The sequence below is a fragment of the Montipora capricornis genome, chromosome 12 (genome assembly GCF_036669925.1).
Source record: "Montipora capricornis isolate CH-2021 chromosome 12, ASM3666992v2, whole genome shotgun sequence".
Taxonomy (NCBI): domain Eukaryota; kingdom Metazoa; phylum Cnidaria; class Anthozoa; order Scleractinia; family Acroporidae; genus Montipora; species Montipora capricornis.
The window spans coordinates 37,459,938-37,482,437 of record NC_090894.1 but is presented as its reverse complement, the minus strand read 5'-3'; the positions used below and the strand labels follow the sequence as shown (position 1 = coordinate 37,482,437).

General features: G+C 38.7%; 1 protein-coding gene across 2 annotated transcripts in view; it reads right to left on the bottom strand.

Moving 5' to 3' along the window:
• Positions 1–20,962, bottom strand: part of LOC138026381 (uncharacterized) — a 102,107-nt gene extending 81,145 nt beyond the window's left edge. The window contains exons 1-8 of one of the 2 annotated variants that reach the window (XM_068873720.1): positions 20,772–20,962; positions 11,633–11,889; positions 10,312–10,490; positions 7,941–8,047; positions 5,447–5,718; positions 4,585–4,740; positions 865–905; positions 557–645 (exon numbers count right to left, since the gene is read on the bottom strand). In XM_068873720.1, the coding sequence (XP_068729821.1) occupies positions 557–645; positions 865–905; positions 4,585–4,740; positions 5,447–5,718; positions 7,941–8,047; positions 10,312–10,490; positions 11,633–11,889; positions 20,772–20,945 (1,275 nt within the window). In that variant the 5' untranslated portion in view covers positions 20,946–20,962. The remainder of the gene's footprint in view (positions 1–556; positions 646–864; positions 906–4,584; positions 4,741–5,446; positions 5,719–7,940; positions 8,048–10,311; positions 10,491–11,632; positions 11,890–20,771) is intronic. The other variant, XM_068873721.1, reaches the window with a different exon arrangement.
• Positions 20,963–22,500: the final 1,538 nt, after the last annotated feature.

Below are 22,500 nucleotides of genomic sequence, written 5' to 3'. Positions count from 1 at the left end.
AGCATGCATGGACTGCTTAGAAGCGGCTGCTATTTGCGCCTGTATATGCTTCCAGTCCGCTGGGGGTAAATTGATCATTATAAAGCGCCTTTGAGACGTTAGTGATAAGGGCACTATAAAAATGCACCATTTTACTTTTACTTTACGACAAACAGAATTAAAAGCTTACTAGAGCTGCTTCACTACCGGCTTGAAAAGCTGTTTGAAATGTCCAACTGTCAGATGACCATCGACGTTTCCAGCTTGGCCCTTTTGTCGGTGTGTTTTGAATGGCCAAGCACGAATTAGCTGACGTCTGTGGCAATCCTGACTATTTGACACTTTTAAGAGCTTTTTGAGCCTTTAGTATCCTTTGGGGGATAACTTTTACGCATTACATTATTATTTTTTTCTCAATGCTGCTGGCCCTACACCCAGCCTACTTATATGTGCAAGAGGAGTAAGAGAGAAAGTCGAAATAATTTCGTAAAAATAAAAATAACAACAACAATTGTCATGCATACGGCATGACGGCTTCCCTGAGCAATTCTGTTAATCTGCATTATGCTGATTTTACCTGCTTATCAAAAGTTATGTTCCATTGTCGCATGTCCGGTAGAACCTCTCCCGTTGGTGACAGGCTCACGATTTGGGGCGGAGCAACTGCTAAAGGAAAAAGTAGGTCGTCAATTCATGAAAACACTGCTTGTTGCTCAAAATGAAATGGTCACACACTAGCGTAACAGTACCTATTGCAGTTGATAAGGCATTTGACCACTTAATAAGCAATATACTAACCAATAATAATAACAATAATAATAATAATAATAATAATAATAATAATAATAATATTTATATTTCTTTTATCGGCATCAATAAGTTTACCTCCAACAAGCAGTGTAACGCATCGCTGATCAGTTGTTATCCTGAAAATACGTGAAGCCAAATTGATTAATATAACTAGCAATTTAACAAATAAAATTTGAAATTTATCCATTTCTGACTAAATCATCGGCTATTATGTTACATTTACTGATCGGGTAAAGATGTGGATTTCTTTCTATTCAATTGGAAGTCCCAGCTACATGAAAAATTACGTTGAATTACGATGCAATAGTAACCAAAAACAATTTGAGGGGAACAAAAAAGACCTTGAAGCATATCTATGGCCAACTGGAAGGGTAATATTTTGATAAATTGGAACAATTTCGTATCTCTTTGAAAATGGCCGTGGCCTTCATCGCGATTTTGTCTTGAACAAGGAGATTTTGGAACAAATGAATGACTGTTTATTTGCCACACAATAATATTACAAAGACAATCAGTAATAAGAGTAAAGTCATTAATACATCAAAATTGGATGGATATTATTGTGGCGAGGAGACCCCAAGAAACCACCGGGCTTATAATAGGGGTCCCCTCATGTGCCTATCATTAATCTAAATAATCTTACGCAATGCTTGTGCGGCATAAGTAACTCAGTTTTTTTAAAAGAGAACTCTAACATACTTTTCTTAAAGTTCAGATAGCTAGATGAATTAATAATTGATCCAGGAAGAGAGTTCCAGATTATTGGACCTTGATAAAGAATTGTACATTGTTTGATGTTATTGCGACAAAATGTGGCCGATAATTGTTGTCTTTTGTGCACTTGGCGGCTTGGTTCAAATAAATTCAAAAACATCGAAGGCAACAACTGATTGCGATAATAAAACATAAACTTAGAAATTTGAAATGAATTTATTTGAAAAATGTTCATGATGCTTAGTTTTGCAAATAAAGGAGCAGAATGCGCTCGGTAATCTGAATTTGTTATTGCTCGCACAGCACGCTTTTGCAAGTAGAATATTCTATTTAAATTGGAGACATATGGAGAAGACCAAGTGGAATTACAATACTTATAAGGATAAATTAGTAAGTAATAAAAGGCTAGCTTGCTTCTTGAAGAAAGGTGGAATCGAGATCTAAATATAATACCAACGGATTTTGCGATTTGCTTTGATAAAAAACTTATGTGATGCTTCCAAGTAAGATGCGCATCAAGATAGACACCCGGAAATTTGGTTACATTTGTTTGTTTCAGTAATTGGATTCCAAAGAAAATGTTAAAATCATTATTAGCTATTCTCTGTCTTGGATTAAAGATGACATAATAAGTCTTTTTAATATTAACTGAGGGCTTGTTACATTTCAACCACATATCATAATGGTCACATCAAGTGAATATAGATATGAAAGATCATATATTTGAACTGCGGAGAAAGATATGAAGACATGATTGATCATCCCAGTAACGCACACAACTTCAAAAAAATTTCAGGCCTGAAGGGGATCCCGTTCAGGCCTGAACATTTTCAGGCTTTAATTTTACAACTGCTTAAGTTATGTCCATAACTGGGATGATCAATCATGTCTTCAAATGGTCACATCGGTATTAAGTCCAGATTGACTGGTTGACTGAGTGAGTTGTTTTGGAGGCTGGTAGATGTTGCACCTGTTGACTGTTTGCCGCAAAACACCTTTTGGCCATTATTCGAGTTTCAGCCAACGAGTAAATCAGTAGTCAACAAAACTCTTACCAAAATTAGTTTATAAGAGATTTAACTTAAAATCATTTAACCAAGTGTTACTTACGCAATATCAGTTAAGGAAATTTTTAGAGCAAACCTATGCATGCTTGTGCGTGCCGTATAATTAATCATTTACCTTTTAAATTTTTGATGACAGTATATGTCTTTCCAAGTGTAACTGGCTTTCAATTGACTACTAACATAACAGACGCATTTTACTCAAAATGTAACAGGTGTGTAGAGAATCTGCTCCTAATCAGATTTCAGAGCTATTTTCTGTACCATTTACATAAAAAAGATTTTGTATAATAATTTGATGAAATTTAGGTTAAAAGAGAACTGAGAAGAAATTCTTCTCCATATTGGAGTCCCGTAATTTTGGAATTTTATTAACAAGAAGGTTGAATTTAGGAAAGTTGACAAAAATGCTTTTAATTCGATCTCAATGAATGAAAGGAAACAAGCGAAAGGTATACCCCACTTCTTTAACAAGGAAGTATTCATGATACCTAATAAAAAAAGAAAGCTTTTAATTATTTAAAGTGCTACTATGATCAAAAATCATTTTCTTTTTTTCCTCAGATTTTGAAAGCGTGTTCGCTCAAAAACCCGACTGGCAAAATATTGAGCTTTGATTTTTATCCAAAGGCTGTTTATTTTGAATGTAACGTTTGGATTTCACGGTCCGCCTTTACTCACGTTCAAAACTGACCGATTGGACCTCACAGGGTTGGATCTAGGGAAAAGTGACGTCATTGACTCACATTGCATGCATCTGCCAAGTTTTATTATGTTTGGCCAATTTGAAAATAAATTATCAGTTTTTATCTGATTCCACTGATTTAGGGTTAACTGCCTCCTTAAAACTTCAGCGTGTAAACGCAACTTATTATATATGCAAAATACGAGTTTAAAAATCTGAAAGCCCGAAACTCCCGTGCTGCATATTAATTCAGCCGCGTACACACGCATTGCATTCTTAAACCAGTGAGTCTTTGATGTCATTTTCTCCGCGACCACGCTCTCTCAAGATTTTAAAGTTAGTAATGGCGGACCAACAAATAACAAAATTCCAGTTAAAATAAACAGGTGTCTTTTTAAAATCAGAACTTAAAACTTGGGTCACTTATGGTCGATTATTAAAACATAGTTTAGACAATGTTCAACAAAACCGTGTTCTAAGCCATTTCCAATATTGCCAACAATCATATCCAAATATTATCTGCTGCTGATGGTAACAAGAAGGTTTGCATTCCAGACTAGACAGCAATTTATCTACTTAAAATATACCGCTTATAAATAGATCTGGAGGTCCAAATATTGTCTTAAGCCGCGGCCTAAGTTAGACTTTGTTTAAATAACTGGCCCTTAGTGTTTAGTAATCCAAAGAAAAAAAAGAATTATATTTTGGTCGTAGTGGCACTTTAATATTAGACAATTATAAGTTGTGTTGTTTATTCTTATTATCTTATTTATATTTTATTAATTTCTTATTTTAAGAAGTATTAAGTTTTATGCTTATTAGCTGTTTGTATTTATTATTCTTTTATAAAATATCTCATACTCTTTGCAGGTCCACCTCAGCCTTTGGCTTTATAACTGTATGTATCAAAAGACTGCATTACCAAATAAAGGATTGATCGATCGATCGATCGAATTCACTGTCTTTGCGGGTTAAAAACGAAGCTAATTAAATTGACTGATATAATTACTTTACATGACATTTGCCTCGTTCTAGCTATTACAAAAAGATAGCATATTATGCAATTTTTCCAACATGAATAAAAACAATGCCACTTGTTATTGTCAAACCAAGTGAAGCGTGCCCCTCAAGTCCAAGAATATGGCTAACGGGTTCAATGTTCAAATGATTAATTCATTAATGTAATCTTGAAGGGTACGCTTCATTTGGTTGACTGTAAATCCTTAGTAAGCCCAGAACTTGATTCCATGTCAGTCATGAATGTTATTTTCTGAGTTAATCAAGAGTGAGAGACACAGAGTCACAGCTCTGTCACCACAAGTTCTCCCTTACCCAGAGTTCTCCAGTCCGGTGAAACAAAACAGCTTCGACTCTATCTGTGACGTCGTTGGTGTCCACGTGACATTGACGTAATATTCCTGCGGTGCATACTGGGCCACGGACGATTTGATAAATCCGGGGGGACTGCTTGTAGTTACCTCCACGATACTACAAAACAGGTGTGGTTAAATGATCGTAATGTTGTAAATACGCAAACATTTGACGTATATTTGTCGCTACAACTGCACGTTCAAAGCTGTTTCACAATTAAGTCATTGGGTAATTACAGGATTACAATTTTTTCATGAGCGCCCGTTGGACATTATATGATATTATGTCCTGTTGGTTGAGAAATACGTAGATTGGGAACAATTTTGGCTTCAAACTACAATCTCACTCGGTTCCTGAAGTCATTCGCCACAGAAGAATAGCAAGCCCCGGTTGGATAACAACTTTGTAAATAATTTCCGACTGTGCGACCTTGAAAAAGATACATTCTTCTTAATAATTGTCCAATGAAATGATTCAACGAGACATGCCAAGTTAACGATAAACCAATTTTTACGTGAGAAAACGACGTTCACAACGTTCCCACCCTGGTCAGAGTTTTTTTCTCTGTCCTTGTGTGGGCCCATTTCCATAAGTAGGGCTAACGCTCACATGGTTCATATGGGGTACAAAACTAGCACTTCACATTACACTCTAATCAGTTACTACTTTCAGCTATTCCTGTTGCCCGCTCAGTACCCTGGCTGACTGGGTAGGAATGTAACGGCGTTACCTTGAAGATCGGGCATGGTTGTGTGGCGTTCTAAAAAGCAAAAAGAAACTACAAAGAATTAGAGCAAACAATGCATAACTGAGTTTGACAAACCTCTTTGATGGTCCACCAGCTCGCACGATGATGCGATCGAAGTAGGTCCCTCCTGGAGGAATCCCGATGCATGATCCCTCGGCCCGAGTCTCTTCCGTGAACTCAGGGCGCTCGTCACACGCCTCATTTGACTTAAAGACGTACACCAAGAACTGCAACGGAATGCTGCTCAACGCGTGTGTGGCGGTTGGCGTAGCAAAGTCTTCAATCATAACAGGAGCAGCATAAAAGCCCGTGTCTTCTGTTGCGCTGTATGTGATTTTACACTCGCGCTGTAACAGTGAAAACAGTTACAAGTATTTAGCACTCTTCTAATCTCTGGCAAGGTTGGCAGACGGCTAGCTCTCTCCCCGCTGAGGTTTGAACATTGGTTATAGAAATTTAGGTAGAAAATATATTAAAAAAACATGTGATGTGTTGCGCTATTCCCGAGGTACATGGTCCCGAGTAAGAACAACACACGTTATTACAAATTAATATAAAAGCGCTTTCTTCTGTAGAAAAATCTATTGCCTCACAAGTAAATTCTACGGTACATTTCACGCAAAAAACCGATATCGCTTGAATCACGAAGCGATGAGTGCAATATCGGTTTTTCAAGGAAAATTTTACTATGGAATGTACCAGTTTGGCAATGCATTTTTCTTGAATCGCATGAGTTTTAAAAGAAAACAAGCACAAATCAACTTAGTCTTTACGTCCAAAAGAGTACAGATAATTGTTATTTAATTCCAGTTGACAAAAAAACATTCGATTTTCAATTCTGAACAAAGGAAAAACCGATTAAACCAGTTTTTGAAAACAACAAACGGTTTAGTGCTCAAGGAAAGAATTTGTGGAGTAACCTCTTCCACTAAATATGAGCTTTTACTGGTATTCTGTTTTGTCGTTGTCGTTTTCTTTCGCTCTCCTTTCGTTTCTGTTCTAGTCATAGTTCCTCCAGGCATCATGTAACCTTATCAGAGCTTCTAAAGATATGCTAAAAATGCAATACAGAGAAATAGGCAGCTCTAAGCAAATTAAAAATAAACACTCAGTTTTAAGTTTATATCCCTCCGTTGCTTGACCTGAATAACTGCGTAGCCGCCATTGTGGACCACAGCTATCACGATATGTCAAACTGGATTGAAACCAGCGAAAAATGCAGAAAGAAAACATTTTCCAAACCGTTTTCCACCTGAACACGAAAAGCGTTGACTGGGTAAGAACTGTAGTTGACGTAGTATGGCCGTGTAGCCGCGTCGAGCCACAGAAAGCGCGCGAAAAATGAAGCCTTTCTCATGTTAAGGTGAGTTTACCTAGGTTGAGCTTGCAATCCAATCGAAAGCTAGTACCTAATCAGCGGTCAACTTAAAAAAAAGACAGCTGACCTCGGTGAGCTCTAGGCTTGAGCCCGCGATATGTTCACGTGTTACTGGTGAGCGGATACCTTGTTTTGACAGGTGTCATTTGATCAAAACATGGATGTCCAATATGAAAGATGTATGCTGTAAACTACAATCGTGGTCAAACGTTGTTGGGAAGGTTGCGGGCATCCGTTCACTTCACACCTAATTCGATTATTCTAACTATTGGCTGAAGTATTTGGGAAATACCATGCTCTGGTGGCCCCCCTCTCCCCCAAATTGAATGTTGGATTTCGTCAGGTAAGAAAAGTCACCATTTAATTCTCTGGAAAATCCAACATTGATACGGGAGAGGGGGGTTATCTGTAATTTCAGCAATAACTTGAACAAACATATCGAAATGCCAATATGTTGCCACTTCTTCGAGTTTCTGTGAAAGGAATGAAACCACGTGTATAAAATCGCATTTATTGCGCTTCGACCTTTTTCAGACAATCACGGAGCTCGGCTATAATATAGATAGAACCCTGCGCGCGTGTTTTATTGTTTTTTGCCACATTACCTCTATATTATAAAACAAATGAAGAAGCCTACGCCGTCTATTGCACTGTGATAAAGCATTCAGGACATTTGAGAACACGCGAGAAATTTAGAAAACACTCGCCTCGTGTTTTCTACATTTCCTTCGTGTTCTCAAATGCCTGTCGTGTTTTATCACAGTGTAGTACACGGCTTAGGCTTCTTCATTTGTTAAATAGAGTTACAAAAATGATAATTGAAACAGAAAATAAGGTAGATTCACCCAGAATAAAAAAAGCTAATCGAGCTGAGTTAAATTAAGTAGTATTTATTTAAATGTTTCTTGGCAGTAGAGCTAATAAGGGGATAAAAAGTAGCCGCAATCCGGAAACACTAAGGAAGAGTATTAGTTGCTTGATAACAAGGACAATGTATGTTTATCTGCGTCACAATGCATAGATAGTGTCAATAAACATAAGACGTGAATCACCATTATCTACTTAGTTCTCTAGTTAGTTAGATAGTTTTTTGAGCCGCCGGGAAATTCTCGCTCTTCAACAGCCCTTTCTTGTATCGTGCCCCTGGATTCGGCCCAGTTAGTCCCCGCATACTATACTTTTGGCACTTACAGAATACATCAATGCGTTTGGTATTCCTTTGTCTCCACAGATATGTCCACACTCTCCATATCCCCTCGCCCAACGGCACCGTACCTCATCGTTATCGGCGTCAGTCACTATCAAGATATGAAATATACGTTTTGATTATATACCAGGGGCACCCGATGACGCTCTTCTCTCATATCCTTTAAAACGCTGTTTTAGGCTATCTGGAGTGTTTTAAATCCCTGTAAGTTAATTTTAGCGCGGCAAGAAAACTGTTATATGTTTAGTCATCCCAGAGAAACTTAAGTCTCCTCTAATCGATTAGTGTTTTTTTTGTCCATTTCCCGAACTCCGAAAGTCTTATTGCCTTTCCGAAAATCGTACCTACTTACGTATTCCTCTCCGTCTTTCGAAAATCATAAAGGGGGTGATATCTAAAGGTACTGTGGTGCTGCGTCGGTGGGGAAGTAGTACTGGAAAATGTGGTTTTATTAATGGAGTTGATAATGTAAATTGACCACCGTACAGGGATTCTAAAAGCTGACGTTTCGACGTTTCGATAAGTGGGGATTTAGGGTGCCAATTTGGAAGATGAATTCTTGTTCCAGATTCTTGCGGCTTTCCGTCGTACCTACACTAGATGAAGGGAAAGGCCGGAAATAGCGCAAATGACGAGTGGCTGGTTTAGATGCATCTTTATAATTCTTCTCAACATCGCGAAGGTGTTTTACATAAAGTAAAGTAAAGTAAAGTAAAGTAAAGTAAAGTAAAGTAAAGTAAAGTAAAGTAAAGTAAAGTAAAGTAAAGTAAAGTAAAGTAAAGTAAAGTAAAGTAAAGTAAAGTAAAGTAAAGTAAAGTAAAGTAAAGTAAAGTAAAGTAAAGTAAAGTAAAGTAAAGTAAAGTAAAGTAAAGTAAAGTAAAGTAAAGTAAAGTAAAGTAAAGTAAAGTAAAGTAAAGTAAAGTAAAGTAAAGTAAAGTAAAGTAACCATATTTAACGTCGATAACTCTTAACAGTAATTTAACTGACAAACCTGAGGTCGACAGTGCGCTCATTTTACTCTCCCCTCCCCACCAGTGCTACGTGAATCGAACTCAGGACCTCTTGCACCAAGGCTGCGCACTAACCGACTCTGCCATCCTTGCTTCTCGTGCAAGTTATGCAATAAATGACATTTGCCGAGGTACATGTGAAACGATCGGTGATCTTAACAGATCGCTTAGGTCCCGATATTTTGCTAGTGTTAAGAGTGAAAGGACAAGTTTTGCATCGTGAGCGCGCGCATTTGAAAGTGCCGGGTTGCTCGTTAGTTTTGAGCGCGCTTCTAACTAAAAAGTTGCCTACGTTTTTGACGCGAATGAAATTAGTGGAGGTTGCCAAAATGTTCTACCAGTCTCGGGATCATTTTGGAGTAATTTAAAGTTATGACGAATGATCCTTTTGACTTCGTGATTATAAGGATGGAAAGTGACGTTTGTTGTGCTGTCGATCAAATTGTTGGGCACGACGATGGCCCGCTTTGACCACAGAAACAGGATAGCCACGTTTTTCACAAAATTGGCACATTTCCTCTGATTTTCTGGAAAAGTCGGAGTTACCAATACATACACGTCGAAGTCTAAGAAATTGAGAATAAGGAATGGAGTTCTTGACATGTGATGGATTTGACGATGAATACAACAAAAAACTGTGAAAATCTGTAGGTTTGTAGTGCACGCTGGTACATAACCCGTTGCCACAGATAGAAACTTTGATATGTAGGAAAACCAATGAATTTTCCAAAATTTCCCAGGTATATTTAGGAGCCGGATGAAAGGAATTAACGGAGGGTATAAATTGACCGAGTTCTTCTCTGCTGGATGAAATGGCGCCGATGCAGTCGTCGATGTAGCGGCCGTTGCACTGATTAAAAAATTGGTGTTCAACATATCCTACAAAAAGATTGGCATAGATAGGTCCCATTCGTGTGCCCATCGCTACACCATTAATTTGTTTGTAATAACTGCCGGTGAATGAAAAACAGTTAAGCGTTAATACTAGTTCGGCAAGGCGGAGTAGCGTTTTCGAGCTTGGTTCTTTGACAGTGCGTTGATCGAAACGCTACTAATTCCCGAAAATCATGGCTGACTTTCGTTGCGGTTTCCATGCAAAACGACTAGTAGGCATTATTTTCACATATCACGAAAGTTCGAGAAGACAATTGGAGGGGATTCAGTAAACGCCTTCCGAACAGATTATTTACCGAAACGATCCGGGTGCTCCTGGTGTAAGGACAAGAGCGCGAAGAAAGACAGACAAACAGAGAGACAGGTAGAGAGGCAGGCAGACAAAGCGAGTTTACACAAGGTTACTCAGGCGCAGCCAAACGGGAAAAACACAGGCGTTAAAGAATCATACCTGGGATAAAAATGGTGTGATTGCATCCAAATTTCAAACGCACTATTGGAGTCATTGTCGTTACCGGGGACGTATTCATACGTCTGGTGTCATTTCGTACGGTGAGGTTCACGTACATGCGCAGTTGCCATTTAGCTCCAGGCTGATGCACCAGGAAAATCCAATTAGAACCCTCGTAGCTGTGGATCAACATATGTAAAAGGTAACCCAAGAGGTAATTTTTACTGCAGAGTGCACTGTGGAGAGGGTTTAGGGTGCTGCCGTCCGCCAAAAGCTAAACCGCTATTCCGCTACCGTACTAGCGTGTTGACTTACAAGCTTGTTTAATTACTTCTAGTCGTAAAGCGAAGAAGGGGCAGGGTGGGGCAGGTACCCCGGTGATCTACATGAAACGTGTTGTACCTAGTTTCCTTCTCTCAGATAATCCATTGCTTTCCCATTGGTGCTATTCTTTCTAGAGCAAGGTGAGGAAACAAGGCAATTTGCTCTTAACGCAAGCGCAAATTGGTCTTCGTTAGTGATGACTTAACATACCAGGTGACAGATACATAACACAAGGCAAAACAACAACGCTGGATACTTTCCTTGCGGTGGAACACTATATTTATGATGCACATGTGTTCTAGCATCAGCGTGATACAGTCGACTTTTCATTTAGAGTCGGAGACAATTTTTTTCCTGAGTCCTTACGGCCGTTGATCTTCTGATTTTAAATTTAAGTTTAATTTATTCCATTTTCACTGCAATTACACATACAATTTAATAAGCTTTGATGTAAAACTGTTCAGTCGTTTTGGGAACACATGTTATCAATAAACACTACTATTGTCATCAGTGCAGTACGCTAGTCTGCTCTCCGTTTCTTCGCCGTATAGTTTTTCTCCACGTAAATTGGAACAATTAACTGATTTGAACAAACGACGCAGTCGACGACTGGTTCAAGGTAAAATTGAATCTATGAAAAACCTACTCGCAAAATATCAGTACAAGAGCCAACATCAGAGTTTTCAACATCAGAGTCAATCTCTCCGTCGTCTATCCACGCTGATCTGCTTCCGGGCTCCACGGCTTTGATGTTGGTCCTTGTTCTTAGTTTATTTTTTGGTACAAGGGGAGGGGAGGGGACCTTTTTTTTAACTCACTCCAACGTGTTCTACATGGATGTAACACGAAGAAACAGGTATTATCAAATCAGGCTGACGTAACTTAATTGTTTATTAATTTTCTAAGTGGGATGCATCTATACATCATCTATGCCATGAAAGTTATAAAAGTTACTTTTTGTTTCAGTCATAATTTATAAAGATCACTACTGACTAACCTGACTTGATAGTAGCGAGGTGATATGCTACGAATTGGAAAGGTATATTGAAAACTGTTGGTGCCAATTGTCCAGTCTTCATTTGTACTAAAATCCGTGCATCTGAAATACAAGCTCCCAACGCTTCCAATACAGCCGTCCTGGCACTGTAAGTAGTGATTAATGCCAATCAGCTGTCCAGAGCTTATAGTACTTTGGTCACAGAACGTGCTGGACGAGAACGATCTTCGCCAACCGATCCGGAATGTTATAATGACCTGAAAATGCAAAGAAAGTTTTTGAAATCTTCATCAAGTTGACAAAATCTTCAGAATATGGTCGGAAATCTCTGGTCGATCTTACTCTTCATTCTACATTTATTGAGTCAGTAGAAACTATATAAGTTATCACGCTAACTTTAACATAAGAATTATAAAGTAGTGCTAATCAAAATATCGAATGTAATAGAAAACCACATATTAAAAAATGTAAATAAAATGATATAAATATATAAATAAATATGTAAATGATACATAAATGCAATATATAAATATATAAATGATATCAACGAAAATAAATACTACTACTACTTCTACTACTACTACTACCACTACTACTAGTAATAATAATAATAATAATAATAATAATAATAATAATAATGATGATGATGATGATTATGATGATGATAATAGTAATAAAATAAATTTGAAAAGACACTAGTTATATCTAACCAACTAAACTTGTAAATGACTGTTTATTATAATTAAGACTTAAAAATTTGTAAAGATTCTGAGGTTACAACATCAGAGGGGAGACTATTCCATTCCCTGGCAATTCTAGAAAAAAAATTATACTTAAATGCATAATCAAAAACATGAAACAAACAGCGGCTACAAACAATGATGAAGCGCATTTTGATTTTGACTTGACGTTTTGTATGCTACAACATACATCTTCAGAAGCGACGGTTGAATAAATTCAAAAAATTAAAAAATTAAGAAGACTGGTAACTAGAAAGAATGAGAAAAATAGTAACATAAATAGATAGCAGTGAGAACTGATCGTTTCATAAAGCCCGGCACAGTTTTTCACTGCTAACGTTTTCGTTTAACGCTGGTTTAAGGTCACGTATTACTTAACAATGCAAATCAGAGCTACCATTTGCTAAACTTGAAAATGGTCCCATTTTATGTTGTGACCTGTTTTTACAGCGTGATCTGTAAGCATACGAAACGTCAAGTCAAAAGTAAAATGCGCTTTATCATTATGTAATTTGTAGCCACTGTTTGTTTTATGTTTTTGACTAAGTTGAAATGGCCAAAGACCAAGAGTATTTATGACTTAAATACATAGTTATTCGCTCAACATAATATTTGAAGTCATAAGATCCACGGGTTCCAGTTTCTGTAGCTGTTATTCAATACTTAGATTTGTCTACATGAATATTGCCCTTTCCAAAATATCTGTACTACAATTACGGGGTGTTTACATGATACCGGAACGAGTTTCATTCTGGTACGAGTTCATCCCGGTTCTTAGGGGGTGTTTACATGATACCGGTACGAGTTGTCAATTTCATACCGCGTTTACATGAACGACACCGACGATTACCGGACGCCATCTTGACGAATATTTAGAGATACAACGCATGCGTCAATAGTCCCAGTCCACCACGACTTGACGACTCGTACCGGAATGGGAGTCAATGCAGGGTTAACATGATACCGGTATAACTTTTCATACCGTTATGAGAATTTCGATCCGGTACAACTACCGGGATGAACTCATAACGGTATGAGATTTTTCACCGGTATCATGTAAACAAATACAGAGCGATAAGTAAGGGGGTGTTTACATGATACCGGAATGAGTTTCATTCTGGTACGAGTTCCTCCCGGTTCTTACTTATCGCTCTGTATTTGTTTACATGATACCGGTGAAAAATCTCATATCAGTACAACTCATATCGGTATGAGTTCATCCCGGTAGTTGTACCGGATCGAAATTCTCATAACGGTATGAAAAGTTATACCGGTATCATGTAAACGCTACATTGACTCCCATTCCGGTACGAGTCGTCAAGTCGTGGTGGAATGGGACTATTGACGCATGCGTTGTATTTCTAAATATTCGTCAAGATGGCGTCCGGTAATCGTCGGTGTCGTTCATGTAAACGCGGTATGAAATTGACAACTCGTACCAGAATGAAACTCGTACCGGTATCATGTAAACACCCCCTTAGTGTACCCGCGGAGTACTGTATCAGGGATAAGCACATTCGCATAAAGCCTCACGCGTATGCTGGAAACAAAAAACAAGTTTTTCGTGCAGGAATGCTTCACGGGGTACCATGTTAAAATGTGATAAAACATGGCAGTTACAACGAATTTGAATTCAAAGGATAATTGATCCCAACGGTCTTAATATCTGCGAAGAAACGTATTAGATTTCAGTTTATTATTTAGAGTTATTTTTCCGTTACTCTTAATTTGTTGTAACTGCCATGTTTTTATCACATTTTTTCTAGTATTAAGTCAACATCTATTTACCATATATATGTACATAGAAGCAATCCAATGTAAACTCTCATTGTACCTGAAGAAGGCTGGTTTGGCCAGCCGAATTATAGTACACCACTAAAATCAAATCTACGTTGTATCGGCTCTTGCTTAAAATATTTATACTACTTTAGATCGCACACGCGAGATCGACAACCAAAGCAGCTTTCAGTTTCACAAAGGAAGCACCCGCGGGAGAGAAAACGTCTAAAAAGAAAAAGTCTTGCCAAAGGGAGCAATGATGCTTTAACGATGAGAATGTCCTTTTTAGCTTTGGGCCGAGTGGTATCACATATCTTTAATTTCGCAAACTTGCGACCGCAGTAACCCTCTGGGGGTAAATTGCGTGACAAAAACAAAAACAGTTCGAGATAAACTGAGAATAAAGCCAGGATACGAGCCGGGATTCGAGCCAGGATCCGAGCTAGGATCCGAGCCAGGATTCGAAACCTAACCGAGACCTAACCTAACCTAACCGAGACCTACCCTAACCCTAACTAGACCTAACTAGACTAGAACCAACCTAAATAGACCTAACCTAACCGATTCGAGACCTAACCTAACCGAGAGATTCAAGAATAAATAGCGGAGAAAGCTCATCTTAGCTCGAATCCTGGCTGGAATCCTGGCTCGGATCTTAGCTCGAATGCTGGCTCGAAGTTTAGGTATCCTCAAACAGTTCACAGTGCGATCCATGTCCAACGTTTAAGCATCTGTTTGTTCGTTTATTTTCCAATTTTCTAGACAGGAATTCGGAAATGGTAGTTAAATGTCATCGCTTCTGCATACATCGCGTGCCGTTTATTTCCTTTTGAGTAGAAATGTATATCTCTTATTCATTTATCTATTACACTACAGGATTTAATAGCACTTCCCAAGGGGGCTTTTCAGTACTAATACTACTAAATAAGTTAGATCAAGAGAAAATGATGGAACAGAGAGGGAGGCTCCCGGTCCAGCCCTTGGGATATGTCATGTCCACGAAAGTTATTTTTAGACGAGCGTAAGTCTTCCGAGACGTCCGCATGCAGGCCAACCTCGGTCCGATGTTTGAAAGAAAATAAATATTCATCAGCCTTGCACGTACGCCGTCATTTTCTCTTTTCACAAAGAACCTGAGAGCGAGGCAAGACTGTATGCGGACGTCTCTGAAGACAGAATTCCGCTAGAAAAAAGACTTCCGCTCGTCTAAAAATAACTTTCGTGGACATGACATATCCCGGCCAACGCCCTGAGCCTCCCTCTCTGTCCCCTCATTTTCTCTTGGTTAGATTAAGATTAAAATGAAACATAACAAGAAATTATTAAAATATATAACAAGGTAGAATTATATGACAATATTGTATTATGAAGATAAAATTCACGTACGAGTTTATCTCGTAATCTTCGTTTAAAAATACTCAGAGACTCGCTTAGCTTAAGATTTTTTTCTAAACTATTCCATAATGACACTGTTTGATAGTAGAAAGTCCTTTGTCCTCAGACCCGTAACCAGGGGGGTGCACGGGGTGCGTTCGCATCCCCCCCACAGGCCCCAATGGTCCGCATTTTGATACTCAATATCCAGGTTAATGAGTGCCGTCGGTTAAACTGAAGTTTAAAACTTAACAGTGATATTTAACCAAAATCAAAGAATGGAAAAAGCAGTAATGTATTCACTGGAAAAATTAAACCAGCTGCATTCTAGTAGCCCGAGCCATTCAGAACATTTCAATGAGCGCAGAGATGTATCTATAGCGATATTTCTTGTTTACAAACATTGACGTCACATTTCTTTTGATATTCAAATTAGCCAACCAAGGAACAAAGGAAGTCATTGTTTCAACAGCCAATTGGGTTCTGGTTGGCATATTAATAACAATAGGTGACGTCACGAGAAACATCGCTATAGGTGCGTTTTTTTGGGAAAATCCAAAAACGGATTTCTGATCACGGGATTCTTCAGCGTCAAAAAAACGCAAAATCCGAAAAAGGATATTATTTTCCATGACAACGCAAACAAGCAAACTCAGAGGAAGCGTAAATATAAGAAAGAACCAAAAAATATGATTAAGTTTGTTTTGGAGAAATGCCATCATTAAAAGAATACCTTAGCGATCGATAAAAAGAAATGACGAAAAACATGCTTTTTTCGCTGTAGGGAAGATGCTAACAATATTATTGCTGTCAAGAAACTCTTAGTGTAATTTCTGGTTTGAAATTTGCAGAAAACCTAACTACTTTTTACCTTTTCATTTTTTCGATCGTACGGTAAAAATGGCGCGAGAAAAACATTTGGGCTGAACTTTCTCGAACAGCAGCTGTTGCGTATCATTTTTGAATGGGAAACCGCTTGTCAAAAATTCTTTTTTTCAAATTCTTTCCCAAAAAAACGATTAACTGATGAACCTCAAAAATCCTGATTTAGACAGTTTAATCCGAAGTAACATTCCCGGCTCCTTGTACGCGTCAGACTTTCCTTTCAATGAAATCAAACTCGCTCAACATGCAGTAATAATAAGAAAAAATGTTTGGGAAAAGAGTAATGAGGCGTATTCGTTGTCGATAAGAGTACAAACCACTCTAAACCACATTTTGATTTGTTTTTTACCAAAATATCAACGTCAAAGGAATGTTTTCTTTCCACAGCACGAGCTGAAAAAGGCATTGCGCGACACATCGACGCGATCAGTGTGGTATGGACTCTCAATCGACAACGGCAAATTAACCAATCAGATTGTACTTTGCCGTTACAATTTTTCATGTATTGCTATTTTCCAAAATAAACGGATCTGACAATAAAAAATACATTTCGGTAGTTTGGTTCACTTTGGCCTCGTTAGCACCCTCCCCCCGACATAAAATCCTGGTTACGGGCCTGGTCCTATAGGGTTATTTAAAAGAGGAATGTTTAAAAGTTGCAAATTTCGAGTCTCACGGCCACTTATCTCCGCTCGCTTTAAAGAGCGCGACGAAAGGTAAGCGGAATTTTCGTCCGGTCATGCAGTAAGGTTAAAGGCATGCACAGCGTCACCATAATACAGTAGTGATTTAACTGGCAGCCAGCCTAGTTACTCTTTTAGGACTGGGGTCTATTCTTTTATTTCTTTTATTTTATATTCTTAATATGATAATTTGATTGTCCACAATGGTCATGTAATATGCTTAATAAATTAATGATTCCGATTTATGAAGCTCGGCAAACATCAAAGGCGCAAACTTAGGTTGGAAAGTCCGCGACCGTGCACAATCTTTTCTTTTGCGCTGATACACTATGCATGAATTACGTAAGCAACACGTTTCTATTAGTTAGTTCCTCAGTACGGAGTAAACAACTATTGTGTTTTGTGCACGGTCAAGGCCAAAAAGGAGAACAAAAACCTACAACAAAGAAATTTGTCTGGTTTCATAACCATTCCCCTCTATTAACTATGTTGCAGTATGAGTACTTTTTCAACCCCGCCCATGCAAATTCGTTGCAAATTGAGCAGGTGTTGGACGTTCAGCAGTAAAGATGGTCACGAAATCATTGCTTCTGTATCGTGTGCAGCTCGCTAAGATCGAAAATTTGTCGGAAATCTATTGTTAACATTTGAGGCTTTTATTCCAACATTAATAAATAAATTGTGGAGAATATGTGTCGGGTGGCCTTAGCTGAGAAAGTCGCACGTGTAATCACAGGCGGCCCAGACTCGGAGAGTAAAATTTGTAAGGATTTGTCTGGGAATCTCAAAAACAAACTAAAAAAGATATTTACCCGCAAAACCTCTCAATAAAAAAGCTGTACTTAAATGTCGTGGTGACTTTGTCGGTTTTTGTGTGGTTATTTGCCTGATTGAATGCGATTTAAGCGACTTCTCAAATTCCCGGGTTGTCACTCGTACCTAAATAAAGGGAAGGCTGGCAACTAATTTCTAGCTTACCTCACAACTCACCGATAAAATCACACTTCACCGCCATCAGTCACGCTCAAACTCCAGCGATGGTCACAAGGATAAATTTTCTTCACCTTGACCAAGTTTCAAGGTCCAGCGAGCATCCATTGCTTAGAAACAGCGAAAATTATTCAAATTTTCAAAATCCTTCGAGGCTCGCTTACAACGAATTTTGGCAAGGATAGTCAACCGTTCACTTGAGCCTCGATACGGTGAGAGCAAATAAGTGAATAAAGAGGGTTTGGAACGGTATTTTCGGGATCGGGGATTTCACCAAAATACGGTACGGCAATTGGAAAAACGCTCATTATCTTTGTCGAGAGGCCTTGGTTGAGGAAGCCGCAGGGCAAAACATACCGGGAAAACATCCAATGTAAAAAGCATAATTTATGCACATCATTACAAAGCGGTAGAACAAAATGTAGAGCTCAAGACTGTGCCACCAAATTAAATCCCAACGATCTCTCTTCCCAGAAAAAGTTTGAATAATCTACGTATGGCAGCTAATGGTCTCTTCGCACGTGCTGAACTACGAGGGGGACATTGGGAGGTACCCAATACCGCAATACTGCAACAAAAATTGGCAAATACCGAATACCGTGTCGAAAATCTACGAAATACCTTTATAATTGGTCACGCTTACTTCATCGCAAGCACGTATGGATCATATGTCCCTGTATTTTGGTTATTTTGGTAATTCGACGGTGAAGTTATTCACAACTTGTTTGCTATTTTTCACGAATGAAAAACTGCATTTGTTCAACCTTCTGGTAGGTGAATGCTAGCCTGCCAGTAGGCACTTTTGTAAATGTCGTGCGAACCGGGAATCCGCCAGAAGATTGGGGCGGAAAAAAGAGAGCCTGCTGGCAAGCCACCCTTTTTGAATACTCTGTGTTCGTCCACGAACGCAGTATTCTGATTGGTCAAAAGTGACATGGGATGACAAGGCGCCGAAGCCTCCTATGATCCTACGATAACAAGGAAATATTGAATTATGGAAGCTTTTTGCCAGCTCTCTTGTAAAATCTAGCCTGTCAATGCAGCTAAAGAAACAACAGGAAAAAAAAATCAGTAAATTGCCTACCTGAAGAAACTTGAAGAGAGGGATGTGTTCGCAGTGATGCCGACTGGTTATGAAAAAAAGGCTTATCTTTCAATTGTTCTGTTTTGCAGTAAAAATCAAAGGGTATTGCCCACTGGCTAACCTTATGCAAGACCAAGTCAAGAAGGAAAATTCGCGGGCCTTGAACTGTAGTGCTCTACAGGACGTAAAAGATTTTTTTATCAGGGGCACCCGACGTCAATTTTCGGAAAATATCTGTTCGGAAAACGATTTGAGATCTAGAATTTTCGGAACATTTATTGTAAAATTTCTTGTTTGCCTGCCTGCCCTAGGATTTTCGAACTTCTAAAAAATGGCATGATTGCCCATTTTAAACGGATTTTTAACCTTAAAAGGTCACCTAGAATTTTCGAGAGCCTTTTTTCTGGCTGGAATTTTCGAAACGGCAAGTTTTTATCCTTATAATTTTCGGATCACTATACTTTCAGCTAGGAAATCCGAAGAGATGAAAAAGTTTTAGGGGATAAAAATATGCCTATATCTACCGTTTAAATACTAAAATACGTTTAACAATGCTATTTGCAAGTGGTTTTGAACTATATTCTCGTTGGGCGGCCCTGTTTTTATGCAATTCTCGGCAAATAATATGATATTTGCAACGGCGGAGCAAGCGCTCGACAGTGTAGACCTAGTGACTTGAAACGGATCTTAAAAGATACCTGCTGAAACCTCGATGAATCCCACACTGTAGAAATTTGGACTTCTCAACGGTAAGCTTATCAGCAATAAACTCCATTTTATTCTTCTCACTTTGTCTGTCTCCATCAGCCGAGTTAAGATGAATAAACTATTTGCAGTTGTGAATCGTATACGTATGAACTCCGGGCTTTTCGCAAGTTACAAAACGTTTTTGGGCAACGGCACGCACAAAAAGAAAAGAATAACTGACAAGAGAATGGTCGGTAATGCTGTTATAACAAAAAGCTGAGATCATTTAATATTGCACGATTTCATATGAGCAGATTTGGATGGCCGATTTCTTGGAAATTTACAAGCGCCATGATGCGCATTATACTGCGAAACTTGATTATTTCGAAAAAAGTTTGTTTCATTGCTGCATATCCAGTCTCTGATCTTTGCCCCGCACCTCTATTCATTGGGCTCGTGGGTTGTTTCACGATTTACCATTCGGAAACACTGCAAGCAAGTAAGTAAACATCAACTTGCGAATGAGGGCGCTGTCCGGGCTCTTCGGTAGAAGATTCCATTAGGATATATGTTTTGAGATGCTTAGAAACCTCCTAGATTCTTTTTAAAAATGTGGCATTTAAGAGAAATGTACGATTTTTGCTTATGCTTCAGGAAAATGTTTTTCCAACTTTTTTTCCCCCCTCGTCAACTAGCATCGCTCTTGACGAAGCCAAGGTGTTCTGCTGGGTTGGTTCGCAATTCCAACAAAGGGATTTCATTGATCTCCAAACTGGTAAGTACGTTGTTTTTGTTTTCAACCGAAGTAAAGACAATTAAATAAACAACCATCATGCACGCAAAAACCTCTGAACAGAATGTTGCTTGATTCAGAAATGGCTAAGTTAGAAAAGCTGGTATTTTCTAAATAAACGTACCGTCGTGTTTGCAGGGTCGCTTGGGTAGACTGGCTTGTATGTAAATGTACCGCCTCGAAAATGAGTACACACTGCATCGTGTGCGAACACAAGAAACACAATCAAAATCATAGGTTGCGAAGCGAGTGCCATTTTCTTGAAGCTTCCAAAAACGCGTCCATATCCCCAGGACATATCCTTAAATAACAGGTTTCCTAGAAAGACATCTGAAACGCGTTCCAAACTAAATTGTGGCGTTACGATTTAGCGATTTTCGGAGAAAGCTACAAGGTTAACTCTGAAAATCCGGTATCTTTAGGAGTGAACTAGCATATCTTGTCAGAAATTGTTTGTTGAACAGAGGAATCTCTTACGGTAGTTCGGAAAAAGATGCCAAATTAGCCGCAAGGGAAAACAGAAAACTAGACGGAATTACAAAATTACTGAGTTTCACCGCCGATTATTTGCACTGTTTGCTCTGAGATGAAGATTCCTTGCACAAATTCAAGGTGGAATTCCATAATTCACTCTGAACTGCAAAATTAGTTCGACAGAATATATTCTCTTACACCATCAGCCTGGCCCTATTCAACAGGAACGGAAAAAGGTTCAGAATTTCTGACCCTGTTCAACTGGGACGGAAAAGGGTTCAGAATTTCTGACCCCATCCAACAGGGAAGGGAAAAGGATCAGAATTTCTAACCCCGTTCAACTGGGACGGAAAAAGGTTCAGAATTTCTGAACCCATTCAATAGGGACGAAAAAAGGTTCAGAATTTCTGACCTCATTCAACAGGGACGGGAAAGGGTCTAGAATTTCTGACCCCTTTCAGCTGGGACGGAAAAGGGTTCAGAATTTCTGACCCCATTAAACAGGAACGGAAAAGGGTTCAGAATTTCTGACCCCATCCAACAGGGTTCGAGAAAAGGTTCAGAATTTCTGACCCCTTTCAGCTGGGACGGAAAAGGGTTCAGAATTTCTGACCCTGTTCAACAAGGACGGAAAAGGGTTCAGAATTTCTGACCCCATTCACCAGGAACGGAAAAGGGTTCAGAATTTCTGACCCCATCCAACAGGGACGAGAAGAGGTTCAGAATTTCTGACCCCTTTCAGCTGGGACGGAAAGGGTTCAAAATTTCTTTCCCCGTTCAACTGGGACGGAAAAGGTTCAGCATTTCTGACTAAAGGGTTAAGAATCTTTGACGGCATTTTTTCCAAATTTCTGACCCTTTTAACACGTAAAGAAAAGATTATTAAAAATATGCCCTGGATCTGGAAAATTTGATGGAATTCAGCTGACCAATTAAATTGAAAAGGAAGGACTTTAGATAGTCTGACTTCATAAAAACAGAAGATATAGGAATTCCCTGTAATTTGCATCATACGATTTTAATAGCTTCCTGTATACAAAACATTCTTGCAAACACGTAATAGAATACAAAATAATTTAATTTACAAATTCAAGAGGCATCAAAGAAACTGTCTGCAGCATTAATTATTTCACAAAACTTTGTTGTATTCTTTAGACAAGCTTAGCGTCATAATCAAATAACTATTGGCCGATTTTATACTAGAGAGGCATAATCCGTCCAGAGGAATTATGCGTCTCTCATGTTATTCCTCTAGTGTAAAGACGGGACGAACCATAAAAAACGCGTAATCCACCTGGGATAAACTCGGGCAAACAAATTTTCTGCGTCTCTTAAGGCCGGTTTACACGGTGCGACTTGCAGACCCGATTTTTGGCGGC